This window comes from Embiotoca jacksoni, unplaced genomic scaffold (genome assembly GCF_022577435.1).
Source record: "Embiotoca jacksoni isolate LCO1_2020_lvr unplaced genomic scaffold, fEmbJac1.0.p SCAF_1, whole genome shotgun sequence".
NCBI lineage: Eukaryota > Metazoa > Chordata > Actinopteri > Embiotocidae > Embiotoca > Embiotoca jacksoni.
Window position 1 is genome coordinate 15587984 of NW_027185229.1, and position 15341 is coordinate 15603324.

The 15341-nt window shown below is 37.6% G+C and overlaps 1 protein-coding gene across 1 annotated transcript in view; it reads left to right on the plus strand.

Annotated features, from left to right (window-relative positions):
• The window catches only part of ptprga (protein tyrosine phosphatase receptor type Ga), a 378044-nt gene that overhangs the window by 285894 nt on the left and 76809 nt on the right, over positions 1-15341 (plus strand). Inside the window, exon 7 of the mRNA XM_069141477.1 lies at positions 7127-7284. Coding sequence (XP_068997578.1) covers positions 7127-7284 — 158 coding nt within the window. The remainder of the gene's footprint in view (positions 1-7126; positions 7285-15341) is intronic.

Below are 15341 nucleotides of genomic sequence, written 5' to 3' on the forward strand. Positions count from 1 at the left end.
CAGTTTCTTACTAAGATCCATGAAGTCGGCAATATCCATAATTTTTCCATCTCATGTCCACGATTGCCTGACCTTCAGGTGGTGGAGAGCAGACATTTTGTTTTAGTCATGGGAAATAATCTGTGTTTTTAAATACTGGATTATCCACTACTAGGCAGCCAATCATATTCCAGTGGAGCTTAGAATGAACACATGCGGATTAAAATGTAAAAAAAAAAAGTGCCAGATTGATATTTTTTGTTGTTTTTTGGTAGGAGGTGGGATGTTATTTTCAGTCATGTAGATCAAAGAAATACTATTGATTTCAGAGCTTTTACTTTGGTTATTTTGGACACAATAACAGACAAGGTGGGTTTTTTTTCACAACATGAACAATCAACAATCAACAATACCATATGCCATCAAAAACCTATGCGTTTAAGATGTAATTACAGTTCACTTAGCTGCACATGGGCAGGCAAACTCAGATCCATTTACACAGGCACATTTATTTTTGTTTTGATCTATTTTCTGAATCAAAGTACTGACAATTTAATCAACCAATCAGCTTTTTGACGTGCAGGATCACGCACGTTGGCAACCTGCTGCTAGCCATAACGCGTATGTGTAAATAACACTTCTCTGTGTCGGTCTGATAAAACATTTGGTGAGAAGATACATCCAGGCTCAATTTATCTGTTCAGTATTCCTATGGTGCTCACTGTTAAGACGCCGGGAAGTCAAGCACCTGGCTGTTGTCCCCAAAGAAATAGGCTAGTTTGAGCACATAGCTCATCAGAAGCCCACAGATGAGAGTGTTTTTCCATTTCTGTTTGTGTACGGATTAAACGGGTTAGGTGTGCTGTTGAGTTCTGGACAGAACAGCTGGCTTGCTTGCCTCCCTGCTTCAACTTCATATTTGACACACAGACCTCAGATTGACAGTTAACAGCCTTTGAAGTTAGCCAGCACATTATTAAATGCCATTCCAGACTTTCAAATGACCTCCAATAAATAAAATATAACAACAAGTGTATAAAAATTGATTCAGTGAATAAAACCCAAAAGTCTGTATAACTTAGTGATTTCAAGAGAGAACATAGATGACCGCCAAAACATTAGGGACTAGACACAGACCAGGTTAGCAGCTTTAGGTCTGTATGTTTCTTAATAGACTGCCTTGCATTGTTCTTGAAATGTAATTCATAATTTCTGAATTTTCTCCTTTACGTATTGTATCATCTCCTCAAAGAAGAACAACTCATTCTGCAAAACGTATGTCATGGCTACCAATGTTCACGAGCATAAACCTCCCAAATTGATACAAACATTATTGTCCAAGGCTTTACAAAAGAAACCCACATTAAAAAAAAATTAAAACTACATTAAAATCAGAGTAAATCCACACAATAAATCCCAACATGTACCATCTGTTGATAAGGCTGCACAGGGAGTCACTTGCTCAATGTTTTGTCGTAAAAATCCACTTATCAGTGCAAAATACAACGTTCTCATCTTGGCATGAAATGCCACCTCATTTCATGTGCAAATGAAGCAATCTAACTGCAGCGCAGATAAATGAGCTCCTGGTTCTTTTATTCTTTAAACTGCCCTCAAACACTCCAGGATTTAGCAGTGGGATAGCTCAGCTTTTTAAAAACGTGCGTCACTGTCCCTGTATGACTTTTAGAAGGCCTACTCTCCTTGTGAAGAAATCAAAAATGACTGTTATGACTGTACTGTGTTTACACTGTTTTGTCATTGATGATAAATGTTTAATTGCTCATGTCTCTGTATTGGCTACATGCCCACTTCAGAACTGATTTTATAATCATTTTATTTGTTTTTAAAGCTCTTGATGATTTTGGTTTGTCTTTTTATCAGAATTGCTTTTTTTGTATGACCTTCTAGGGTCCTCAAGTCTTCTTATTAATTATATCCAGAGTCAGAACAAAAACCCATAGTGAGACATCTTTCAGTTACTCTTGCTCATGACAATGGAACAGCTTTCCTGAAGACCTGAGGGTAGCAGAAAGTCTGGGTAAACAAATTCAAGACTAACATGTTAACTTTTAATTTGACTTAATTTATTTGGATTAGCTGTTAAATTGTCTATTCATTTCAACTGTTTTACCTCTTGGTACATATATTTGAGTATTTTAAGTTTTAATAGGATATTATTTATTTCCTTTATTTATTGCGCTATTTAAGGGAAATTTTATTGTTCAGGCCTGACATAGTCTGAGACTGATAAAGGTTCCTGTAATGGCACCCCAACTTTTTGAACTGTCCAAGATTGGGGTTGATTGTGCTTAAACTTGAGACAGCCTGTTGACTCTCAGTTAGGCAGAATTAAAGAAATAATGTATTCCTTTGCAACTGGGCCTTTGTGAGAGTTCAGGCAGAGAGATTTACAACCACCACATGTTGTGATCTCTCTCCTAAATCGAGCTGCTGTCAATAAGCATCTTTGCGGTCTCCTTTGACTTCTTCACTTCATCTCCACAATTTCCATCCCTACATTTTAGTTTATTTTACTTCTTGCCTTTTACTCTTTCAGTGATTTGTTTTTTGTTTTTTTATTACATTTGGCAAATTGTATTTATTTTGTATATTCATGTAATAGTTTATTATTTATACATTCCAGTTGGTTTCACTAGTTGCCATATCCCCACACTCTTTTTTTAATATTTTGTTTAACTTTTAAAACTTTTTTCCTCCCTCTGGGTGTTTCTTCATTACATATCTGTGATAGATAGCATTTCCTGGCTTTCTCTGTTATTGTTTTGTTGAGTCTTTTATTCTAAGATGGTCACTTTCTGCTTTGCGTGTGGATGGGGAAGAGAGGGAGTGTGTGTGGATGGGGGGCTTTGGGCTATATTTTATTTGTTGGTAAAGTCTGAAAATTTAAAATTTTCAGCCATGTATGAAAGTGTAATATTAACTAAAATGGCCATTTAGAAATGTTAGAATGTTATTTCAATAGTAATTTCCACACTACCTTTACTCATGAGGTGTTCCCATCAAACTGTTACCAACAGATTGAGCTCCTTTTAGAGTTGTACTCTTGAATTAGTGAGTACAATGAGAGCTTTCTGTTTCTGATGCAACCCGGTTATAGTAAATAATACCTCATACAGAATGGTAATTACAATTACTCTGATCATTCTCTCGTTATTCTTTATGCACAAGTAGTAAAGGACCATCAGTGCTGAGTTCATTTAAATTTAACATCTCATGATTCACCAGATCTAATAAGACTCATAGCAAACTAAACAACTAAAACACTTAAGATCAAGGTTGGGGAAAGATTGTGGTCCCATTTAAAAACAGGTTTCACTGGCAACCTATCCAACAGATGTCAAGGAAACCGTTAGCTATTTAGTTTGTTTAGCCCTGTTGGTGTATTTCCTTTATCTTAAGTTGTCAAATCAGATGTGAGAGCAAGATTAAAAAAAAAAGAAAAAAGAATAATAATAAAACTGAATAAAAAAAAAGTTACCATGTTAGCAGGCATGTTATGACTTTTTCTTTTTTTTAGGAAGAGCAAAGCCTCAGTTTACCAACTTACTGGCAGCATCTGCATTTGTCTTCAAAAAAATAATCTGCTTTTCTTCAGTTGTCTGCCAATTCAATTGCCTTCTTACAGGAGCTTTGGAGACAGGTTTAACTGTTATGTCCTTAAGCTTCTTAAGGAACAACACAAAGTTATCTGCAACATTTCCATTGTCATTTTCCCATTCTGGTCATGAACTTGCTCGATTTAGATCAAAATACACTATAAATTACTGTACAGTCCAGCATCCACTCTAGCCTGCATGCCATGCCAAAGGTGGCAAGTGGATGCCATCAGCCTGAATATTATTGTTTTGAAAGCACAATTTGCATCTTAAATCAGTTGACTTTTTAAGTTTGGTATTGCAGGTTTAATCTTGCATATATCCCAGTGTTTAGTTTTCAATGTAATTAGAAAGCATTACTTACCACCATCACTCACTCCTTTACCCAACTTTTTATCCATGCCAACAAAGTAGTCTTCTCCCATGCCTTCTTTTGGGTACAAACCAAACATTGCACCATCAATAATGCCTGATCAAAAAGCCATTTGACAGGTGATACAACCATGTATCATGGCTGTGCTGAAGCTAGTGCTTAACTTAGTTCAGTACAGTTAAAGCAAACAGTAAGGTACCACCAATCTTTAAATTTGATTTTGAGTCCGGGATATCATTCCCACTTCTGAAGCTACAAGTTGAAGGACCTACACACTCATTTGACCAGCAAACCTCAAACAGTATGTAAACATATTTACACAGAAATGAATGGAATGAGAAAATTAAGCCTCACCTGCAGATATGAAGTGATTGTCCCACTTAATATGCACCTAAACTTTTTGTTAAAAAACTTTTCAAAGTGCTTCATATCATGTAGTAAGCTGGTGGAAGAAATACTCAGCAGTCTTTGAGTGCCTCCCAATATGTGGCTCTGTGCTTTTCCTTTTCTGTGCAATGAAACATTGAGGCATGAGGGAGTAACTGAGGGTGATGATGGATGATTAAATGAGTGGACAGCTGTTCTGATGCCTCACAGAAGGCTCAAATCCTAAAATACTCGTTGTGTGATCGCAACCTCACACTGCTCCTACTCATGTTAGACTTTCCTGGGACCTCTCCACAGTCACTGCTGCTGTAGCTGCTGGTGAGAAAAAAACAGACCCATAGGCCACACTGAATCTTATTTTCTTCTTTCAAGCCCTGTTTGCCTGTCTGTGTACAAGATCGAGAAAGTTTGTGTTTGAAGTGAGATATGCCTCGCGTGAGTTCTAATGCAGAAGCAAAAGTCCTGAAGAAAGGCTGTCCCTTGATCCTCCATTGCCCAAGTACACCCACCACAACAAACATTTAATTCCTGTCTCCAACTCCTCCTCCTTCCCTGGCTTGCTCTGTCGCACGGATTTGACGGAGCTGAAAGTACATCTCTGAACTCTGTGTTGGGGAGGCAGTGGGAGATGGGCCTTGTCAGCAGGAGGGAATGAGGGAGAGGGGGAAGGTGGACAGAGGAGAAAGGGAGGAAGAGGTGCAGGAATGGGAGGGGGAGGCTTGCCGTGGTGCAGATAAAGACGACATTATCTACCCTGCCGCCATCCCTGTCAAGTGACCCACCCTGCTGCACACGTCAGCCCTGCATTCCGGAGTTTCGTAGACACTCCCTCACTCTCTATTTCCATCCCTGTCACCCTCCTTCCTCACATTTTCATTGGAAAAGTGGATCAAACACCTTCCACTCCTCCCCTTCCTCACATCTGTTCTCATCATTTCTCTCTCCTTTGTTGCTGATTTCTTATTTATCAACACTTCTTTCCCCACCTTTCTGCTTGCTTCACAATTCACATCCTGCATGTTCTTCTCTCTACTGGTGACAACTCCACCCTCCTCCTGCCACACTCCCTCCTTCCTCTACTCTACCTTCAGTCCGCATCTACACGTTTGTTTTGTTTCTTTTTTTCCCTCTGTAAATGCTTTGAGGCAGTTGAGTAATGAGGTGTTGAAAATGAAAATGTATCAATAAAGGATGTGGAAAAATTACTGTGCAACCTATGTTTTAAAAAAATGTCAATAGCTGATATTCAGTCTAAAACATTTTACAAGGGGACACAAAGTGTTACCTCATAAGACAGTAAATTGTTTTAGGATCTCATCATTAGGACATAATGTAATACAAAGGGTCCATCTTTTTAAGACGGAGTTCTTCAGAAGACACTTTCTCATTCCAGCTTAGGGGGCAGATATTTTTTCTCAAAGAAAACAGCTAAAATGAGACTGAATATTCGTCAGTGGGACAGAAACATGAATCCTAGTGACTAGGTATTTTCTTTATGTATCCACTGGCAACTACTGGATAGAATTATGTTTTTGCTTACTGTAACATTAACATATCAGATGTAGTGTTTTCAGCTCACTTCATTGCCCTCAAGTTGCCAAAAATATAAATAATTGTAAGAAAACCAAGCTCATGGCAGGTAACAGAATGCTCGTACAGATTACGTCTCTTCTGAGGTCTTTGGTAGCTCAAGGCAATTAATATACCCCGAAATTGGACATGCACCATTATTCCTAGATTATCAGTGCTCATCTGTGGGTTTTCATAATGTTTCTGCTTGTCAGTGTACAATATGATGGCAACTGTAATTACTAGCTGGATCATTTTCAAAGGCAAACTTAATAAAAAACAAGCAAACTTAATAAATGAAGTACAATATTTATGAATTGGACTCGGATCAGCAGACGATGGTTAAAGTAGATGACTGCTGTACGTAGTGCACAACTGTCACAGTGCAGGATTCATTTCCAGACTCCTCTCTGGTTTAAGCAACAAAAGTTGGGGAAAAGCCGTGTTTTTCATTAAATTCAATTAGTGTCTCAAGTCACTGGACTTTTTTGTATTTAACCAGACCACAGTCTATCCCGAAGCTTAACAAAGTCCTGCCAGTGTCTGAATATAACCATAAAATGGTTTAGTTTTGCACTGCAAAATTAAATATCTTGGTGAAAAAAATATGTAATTCGAAACAGCTTCCAGATACTACAGATATGAGATCACAATATTTGTGACTCGGCAAAGTTTTCATTTACTCCCAAACGTTATGATTTACTGTCGCAAATAGTTGAACTGTATGTCTTTCTAGTTTTTGTTTGTTTATCCCTGCTGTCCATCTCTGAGGCTCGTTCTTTCGGAGGTTTCACCTTGTTAAAAGGGAGTTTTTACTTCCAGCTATTGCTCACGAGGGATTTGTTGAATTGTAGGGTTCCTTTCTAATATTGTAAGGCTTTGTTGTAAGGACCTTAAGTGCCCTGAGAGGACTTGTGTGGGATGTCAGGGTACATAAATTAAGTTAAATAGAATTTTAAGTGAATATTTCTTTGAGACACGGGGATAAATTAAGTGCAATTATGTATGTTACTATGGGGACCCTGAATGAATCAAGCACCATGCAAATGAAATCAATAGAATAAACCTAAAGGCTGTGAAACAGTAGCGTTTGGATTTGGTCCAAAAGCCCCGGTCACCATAGTTTGCAGAGGAATGGAGTGTTGTGTAGATCTTGTTGTATTGATCAGAACACTTTGTCCTGCCCTCACTCATACAGAAAAAGAGACTTTCCTGGAGCCATTTGTGCTGAAGGACCTGCTGCCATCCTCACTGGGAAGCTACTATCGTTACACAGGCTCTCTGACCACTCCGCCCTGCAGTAAGGTGGTGGAGTGGATAATCTTCAGCAGACCTATCTACGTCTCCTACAAACAGGTAAGAAACAAAAAGACAAACAACAAGTGGGTTCATGTGTATTGGTTGTTCATCTAAAAGATTAGACAATTAGTTGGTGATAAGACACAGAGAGCTGAAGATGTTCACTGGAGTGGCAGAGTAAGTAACCAGCTTTGGCTGCGTGTTAAAGTTTGACCATTTATCACTCATCCATAGCATTAAATACTATGTGTACAAAGACTTTGTCATAATCCATGAATTCAAAATGCTAGAAGTGGTTATACTATGAAGAAAATATTGCTATGATTGTGCTGAATTGATATGTGTACGTTTGGTATCAAAGAAAGATTGACGTTGGGAATTCTGTTGTACCCATTCGCAGTTTTGAGTGTTTTTATACAGTTTTATGTGAAACATTGTTTCCATCAGATCTTCAGATATTGCCTGATGGCCTTTATAAAAGATTGCACACAAAAGTAATAACATTTATACATCATTGTAATATTTTTAATTTAATTAAATACCATGCAAAAATTTCTCAACATATTGAACAAAGCTAAAATCATTTGTATTTGTTCCATTTATTCCAGAATTAAGCTTTGATTAATTTCTTCCTGTTGAAAGTCTAAGAAGATGTGAGTGGTGTTCCTGTTGATTTCCGTCTATGCAGCTTCATTTGCAGGATGCCAATGTTTAAATCACTACTGATAAAGCTGTCCATTATGGTGGCTACTTAAATTAAACTGCCTGTACTCTAAGTATTTGTAAGATTTGTTAACAGTAATTAGTCTGTTCTTACAATACCGTGATACAAATCTAGTTACTTCCTCCAATTTTATGCTGAAAAGAAAAACTAAATGTTACTACAATACAAGGTAATGTCCATTCACACAGAAATGTGGTGGCAAATTACACATCCTGCTGGAATGTTAGTGAAGTAGGGGCTACTTGCAGGTTGTGCAGTGGCTACTGTTCATATTAGCAAAACAGATATGAGGAAAAACATTTATTTGTGGGATTTTACTAAACGGGATGCCAACCAGCTGAAATAACTTGGGAAGCACCAATATTGATTCCAGTATTGAGTAGAAGCTGGGCTCATACACTGGCAATAAATATTAAAATCTCTCAGATACAACTCAGCTGATAGCATTTCACACCAATATTTCATTAACTTCACTTTGGTAGGCAAGGAGGTGGAGGTGTAGGTGGAGGCAATTTCATAAAATATCATACACAATGTAGAGTTAAGGAAGTTTGTGAATGTTAGCAGCAGGAGATAGCAGCAACCCACTTAGCAGAAAAGAAGCAACACAAAATGTTTCTTACGCATGATGCTCTTGATGACCAGCCATTGTTAGCGTTTGATAATACGGGATGATGATACCTTCTTGTTATTTATTCATCAGCCAGCACAGTCCAGAAAGTTTGCTCTAAATCAGCAACACAAGTTTGTGTGAGAAATGATCAAAGTTGAACTTAAGTCATTGCACAAATCAGTAAAGTTTTGTCAGCCTGATTTAAAATGATTCAATTTGCTTTTTAAACATGGCTGGTTTAATGGTGGTGTGACTGAGCCCCTATAAACAAAGTAACACTAAAAAAAAAAAATTTAAATTTAAAAATTTAAAAAAAAAATGGCTAAAGTCAGTGGGAAACCATTACCAAAGTGTATTGGGTCAGTGGGAAACCATTACCAAAGTGTATTGGATAGTAGGTTATGCATTGTCTCCAAATTGTGAAATATTAATGCGTGTCTCTGAATAACCTCCCAGAAATGTAGTAATATACAATAAAGATAATGAACTGGATTATTTGTGTATAGTGAACATGTTAGTCCACTGGTCATAAAGCATTTATAATCAATCTCAAATTTAAGTGTGGCAAAGAATAATTAATCATGTATATTTACTGGTTCTTGAATTTGAATGGCAGTCCAGAATTTACATTGTTATCAGCACAGTATTAATAGCTCACCACCACAGTCTGCATTCATAATGATTAATATATATTACATCTTTGTGTTTTAGATACATACATAACTGTACTGTCTGACAGCTTCAGAGGTCTGATAGAGTCTAGACCTTGGATCAGTTCTGACAGCATGCAGAAGTGCCATATTAGGCAGGTGGTGATAATATGTTTGCTGATATATAACCATACTAAGTGAGATAGAAAATGTTCGGAGATTGGATTTGATCAATTGTGGAGCGTCTCAATTAAATGTAAGCCCTGAGTCTTGAAGCAGAACCATCAGTTGTTGACTTGGAGGTGGTGTTTTTCAAAATATCCTACAAAGCCCCCAAACTAAATAAAAAAAATGTTGTTTGTCATTTACTCTACAAAATGTGACATGCACAGCTGACAGAGAAGGTTGGAACTGAAAGGGAAATAAAGAGAAAACTACCATTGAACATTTTATTATCTGATCACAGTTCCCTTTGCCAGAAGAATCATTAAACCCGATAAGTTGCAAAAAATGTATTTTAGTTCTTTCTTGTACACATTTTGAGCCAATCAAAACATTTTAAATTCTCCTTCCAAGATTTTTTAAAGAACAGAAAGTCAAAAGTTTGTGTGATGAAACAACACCCTGCAGTGCATATCCAACTTTTTAATAAGATACACAAACGACAAATAGGTTTTCTTTTTATAAGGATGATGAATGCCAGTCTTGCCTGGATGATTACTGTATTTATGATGCAAAGAAATGTACAAGCAATTATAGACAATTCTGACTTCTCAGTGAAAATGCTAATAAACTGAGATAAGAGTTGTCCTTTCAAACAAACCAACAGTTCCAGTGTGTCACAGTGTTTGTGAATAACAATCGCTGGGAAAAATTATTTAGCGTTCATCTTTCTTCCCCAGTCCGAAGAACATTTAGCAGACTCGCGCTCTAATGAGACGAAATGAGTTTGCTTAAGAACAGCAGTGGAGCGAGCCAAAGGTGGATTAAGTATTGGCTTCTCTGTCTTGAAGTTAGGGGAGGAGGTCAAGGTAAAGCAGGCAGTGGAGAGACATTACAAAGATTGATGAGATGGAGGAAGAATGATGAAGAAGGCAGCAGAAACTGGGAGACAGAAAGCTTACAACCAGCCAACGACGTATAGGAAACTAGAGCCCAACCGATATATCAACCAATTTTATCAGCCGATATCAGCCTATCGCAGTTCTATTGGTATGGAAATATATGTTAGCCGATATAAAAACTTGTTAACAGAATTTAATACAGAAAAAGCTTTTGGGGATTATTTAGAAAAATGCAAATGTTTTGTTTAATTTATTGATTTATTTACAGTTTCCCAGTGAAGTTCACTATTGCAGTGCACTTACATGTATATCAGTGTCGACAATGCATTGTGAAATATCCTGCCTTCCTTACCTATCTTTGGCATGAATGTCAACATTGTTTGCTAACCACATTTTGAGTGATTATTGCAAAAAAAAAACTGTTTTTGTACTCCTTATTGTCAGTCCCCAAAAATCCAGTATTGGTGGAATTCTGAATCAAACTATGGCAACCTGAATGCTGCAACTAACTAGTAGTTTAAGGGTCAATTAATCTTTCAATTTCATGACAAGATAGTGTAGAAAGGATAGATCATGTGATACATGTATTACTTAGCCCTTCTCTCACTGGCTGTGAGCACAGTTGGCTGAAGGTGTGGCTGTGGATATGGTTACTGCCCAGACCATGCTGCATGACTAGTAGCTATACTGTGGCACAGTGCTGGGCTGCGACAAAAAAATTGGCTTTGGCATTTTGGTTCGGGCGGCTCACCACAATTGCTTGTACAACAACCCGCAACACAGCACCAGTGCAGCCAGGCATAAATTGTGACCACAGTAACTCCTGCAGATAGGTTGGTGATGTCTGGACACACCAAATCCAATCCGCTCACTTGCAAATAACATTGCAATCATGTCTGTCCGAAAGATCTCATTTGAGAAACAAATCTGATTTGCCTGCAGTCTGAACAAACCCAAAGTGACCACCAGCAGTATGTGATGGCCTCACTTTATGATAGCTTATCTTATTATCATCAACATTGATTGAAATAATGATCATCAATGTCATAATGGCAACGCACATACACAACCTTCCCATGACTTATTTTTGTTCCCCCAAAAAATTGCAATAAGTTAATGTGTGCTCTCTGCTCAAGTTAAGATCCATGTTCAAATTGCAAATGCACAGTCACTAGTGGTCACAATATTGGTCTAACACACTAAAGGGAAATGATGCAAAGACCAACAGAATATGAAATGAGAGCTTAAATCAACAAAGAATCAACAAGGAAGCAATAGGGGCATCGTTCATCCTTCCTCTTCTCGGGCTGTTGATTCCTGACCATTAGCAAGTCTTTCTCAACATGTTTAAAAGCCTCTTTTGAAGTCCTTTTGTTTCTCATCTTTTTTTGCTATTCAGCTCTCCAGAGAAAATATTATGGAGAAAGATAAAAGGAGAAGGGTGAAGAGAATTAGCACCAATAGTGACACTCGTTATTGTATCTGTCTGCTTCTTTGTATTTTATGTCTTTTCCCTCTTTCTGCTGGTCTTTTGTTTTGGATGATAGTTGAAGTAGGTCAGCGGGAGTGACAGCCGTTGCTTTGGGCCTGCTTTTAGAGTGGATCGATGCTCAGGCTCTTACAAAACAACTCACCGAAAATGCTTTCCTTTCAAACAGTCAGGTTGACTTGCCAGACTTGTATTTGTGTGCTGATGTGTGTGTTGTGCGTAAGACAGACGTCTTATGCCATGCCGGTCTCACATCACATTCACCCTAAATGTAAGCTGCCAACCCGGAGATCATGTTGAGATCAGCCTCCAAGTTGCAATGATAAGTGGGACACGTGGGAAGATTTTAATATTCCCCACCTGGCATAGTGTGCAAGTGTGCCAACATTTTCAGGAAGTAGCTAAGAAGCAGCCATATGGATTCATTTTTCTCCCTGAGACCTTTCAGAAAATATAAATAGTGCCTTGAGATTGTAAAATACCAGCTCAGTAACGCTGATTTATATGTTATACACGTTTACATATCTATATTAATCTGGGCTTAATATGGTATAATTCTTTCAAGTCAAGTATACATTTAACTATTATTTCACAAGAACCTTTATTATTACATCTCAGTGTGCCGATCTTACTCACACATTTCTTTCGTCAAACTTAAAAAGATGTTGAAACTCTAAATGTTACCTAATAGGGATGGAACTTTACACAAAGTTCAATATTCAGGGTGTATGAAAATAACACCGATCCATCTAAAAGTCTTGTGTTTTTTGTCTGCCTCGTTTAAAATGAATTTGAATTAACTGAGACCCAGCAATGCAGTTTGAGCTTCTCACATTCAGTTCCTGCACATACTCAAACACTTGGTTTACACAATACAATAGATCTCCATTATTTGAAAATATGCAGAACTGGACTGAGGGCATACTAGACCCCACAGTGACTCACTGTTGCTTTTAAACTTACATACTGGTAGTAGAAGGCAGGATTTAACCTTAAATATTGCATTTTTACTCTTCAAGTAAGTCCATGTTTTGCGATAGTAAAATGTAATGTTGTTCTCAAGCCATCAACGGCAAATACGGATTTCAGAGTAGTCAGTGTTTTACACACTTCCAGTCCTAAGAGACTGCCCTTTGTATTTGTGCATACTAGCACTATGTGTTGAATTAATAGTATTTAAAAAAAAAAAATAAACAACACTTGTACAGCTGTCATTTAGTATTTATCTTTCATTATTTGTATTTGTTTTAATTTAACCAATGGTTCCCTAATTTCAATCATTGAAGAAAAAATAAATAAAATATGTATGTGATGTGCAGTATGTGTATCATCATAGGAAGTGATTACATATGACTTTTTATTTTAGAAACAAAGCTCTTGTTTTACTTGTCTTGCAATTTTTGTGAATCACTGCAATTCTCTGAAAACTTATCAAATTATATCACAATTCTTGAGAAAAGCTGCCATAAAACCAAGCATCTTTGATCAAAACAACCATAAAAATTCCTGGAGGGATGGATTTATTGACATACAAATCACTACATCTGTGCTTAGCGGATAATGTGGCCGGTAGAGGTATATGCTGATTTTCTTTTTAAACCTACACCTCCACAGTTCTGTTGGATTTACACCATCTAGGTTACCACCTGATCATGCAGTGATTCCGATCAATTCCACACACAACACTGATTGTCAGCCTTATGCTACAAGGATAATAGCACATACAGTACACTGTATATCTGAAGGAATGCTAATAGAGCTTGTTATCAGACGCAGACTGAGAACATGACATATTTACTCCCTGCAAAAGTAAAGAAAGCAGCTTTAGCTTGAGGCACTGGTGACTCAAAGTAGAGAAACACATTTTAGATCCGGTCCCTATTTGCTGATAGATTATGATGTGCTCCACAGCATACACATGGCCTATACTGTAATCTACCTTAACTACTACAGAAATCTTTATTTGCTAGTTTCTGCTGCGATCTCAGCTTTATGCTCTGATGGTATAGTAATCCCAACACAGATTGGAGGCAGATGTGGAGGTTGGAGTTCCAGCAGGGCCTTGTATGAGGCTGTGCTGTGCTGTGGTGTGTATGCAAGTCCTATCTATATTTGATCCAAAGGAAGGCGTGAAAGCTCTCAGGCTTGTGCACTCCTTCAGTCCGCTGTGTCAGGAGAAGCACTGACTGGAAGCAAGCCATCAATAGTAATCATTCAAACAAACTCAAGACAGTTTTACTGATGTGACCATTCTTATACAATACATTCTCAATCTCACATTTAGAGGCACTGATGATTTTAAGCTTTAAGGAAAACTGAGTTTGCTGAGGTAAACTTTATAGAACCTTGCAACGACATTACTTACAGTCATCATGAGACTAATCGTAAAGTTATACAAATTAATATATTTACTGTTTAAGATTAAAGGTGCCGCTCATTATGAGAAACTCCTCTACTCTCCTCTCCTCAGCTCAGATTTGTTCAGCATCATTGTTACAGTTTTCTTGCTCTCCAAATACTTGTGTCCTCTTAGGTCTCACTTTCATTGATCATCATCTGAAATGTCAATGTTGTATGGCAGCTTTTTCGTAATTTTTTTAAGAGAATCAATTAACACCTTTTGGTCAAATGTGGTCTAACTAGCATCCCTTTGACTGCAGAAGCTAAGGAGCCAAAACTGGATGCATACTTCCTCTTTAATTAACAGAAACAACAAGTTGTTTCCAATTTCTAGAGCTTTGCAAGGTTATTGCAGACACTGTAACCTGCTAACTTCAGGAAAACATGCTAAACTATGAAGACAAATCCCAATGTAAGCTGGACTGAATACCTAACACAAAGGAGTAGGTTAAGAAGCTGCCCATGCATTTCATTGTGCACCGTTACCTCCGTCCTCAGTCTTTGTTGAGCCTAAATCCTGAGAGTTTACCATGGCTCAAAAAAATAGTGGGATCACATTTGGGCTTATTCTTATTAATCCTTTGCTTTGACATCCAGATTTGACTTTATCATCTCTGGAATTCACCCCTAAAGCTGATCACCAAAGCTGGAAGGATGATGTTTTGTGTGAGTTTTACATTTGTTTTGTAGGAGCTTTGGAGATTTAGGATTTGGCTTTGCTGCAATCACATTCACACAAAATAACATTGCATTTTTCCTTTCAAAAGGTGGAGTTTGATGAGAAGGATGGTTGTCAGTTTAGCCACGGATCACACTCTGTTCCAGAACAAGATATCGCAACTCCTATTGTCCACATGGCTTTCATATTTTGTAGCAGTCTACATGGTCACAAAAGATGTCCACTACACTACTCTACCAAACAGACTAAAAGTGTTATTTTAATAATCAGCCACCACCATGCAAAAAAATAAATTATCTCAAGACTTTTGCAGTCGTTTTACTGATATTTGATCTTTATTTGTTTGGTCCTTATTTTATAGAACCTGAATGCCAAAACAGCACAAAAAGAGGCACATGAGTCCACTGTTTTCACACATCCACTGAGACATTTATCTTCGTGAACCTAAATCTGCCTTTCAACATCCCCATCACCACCACCACCACTACCACCCAT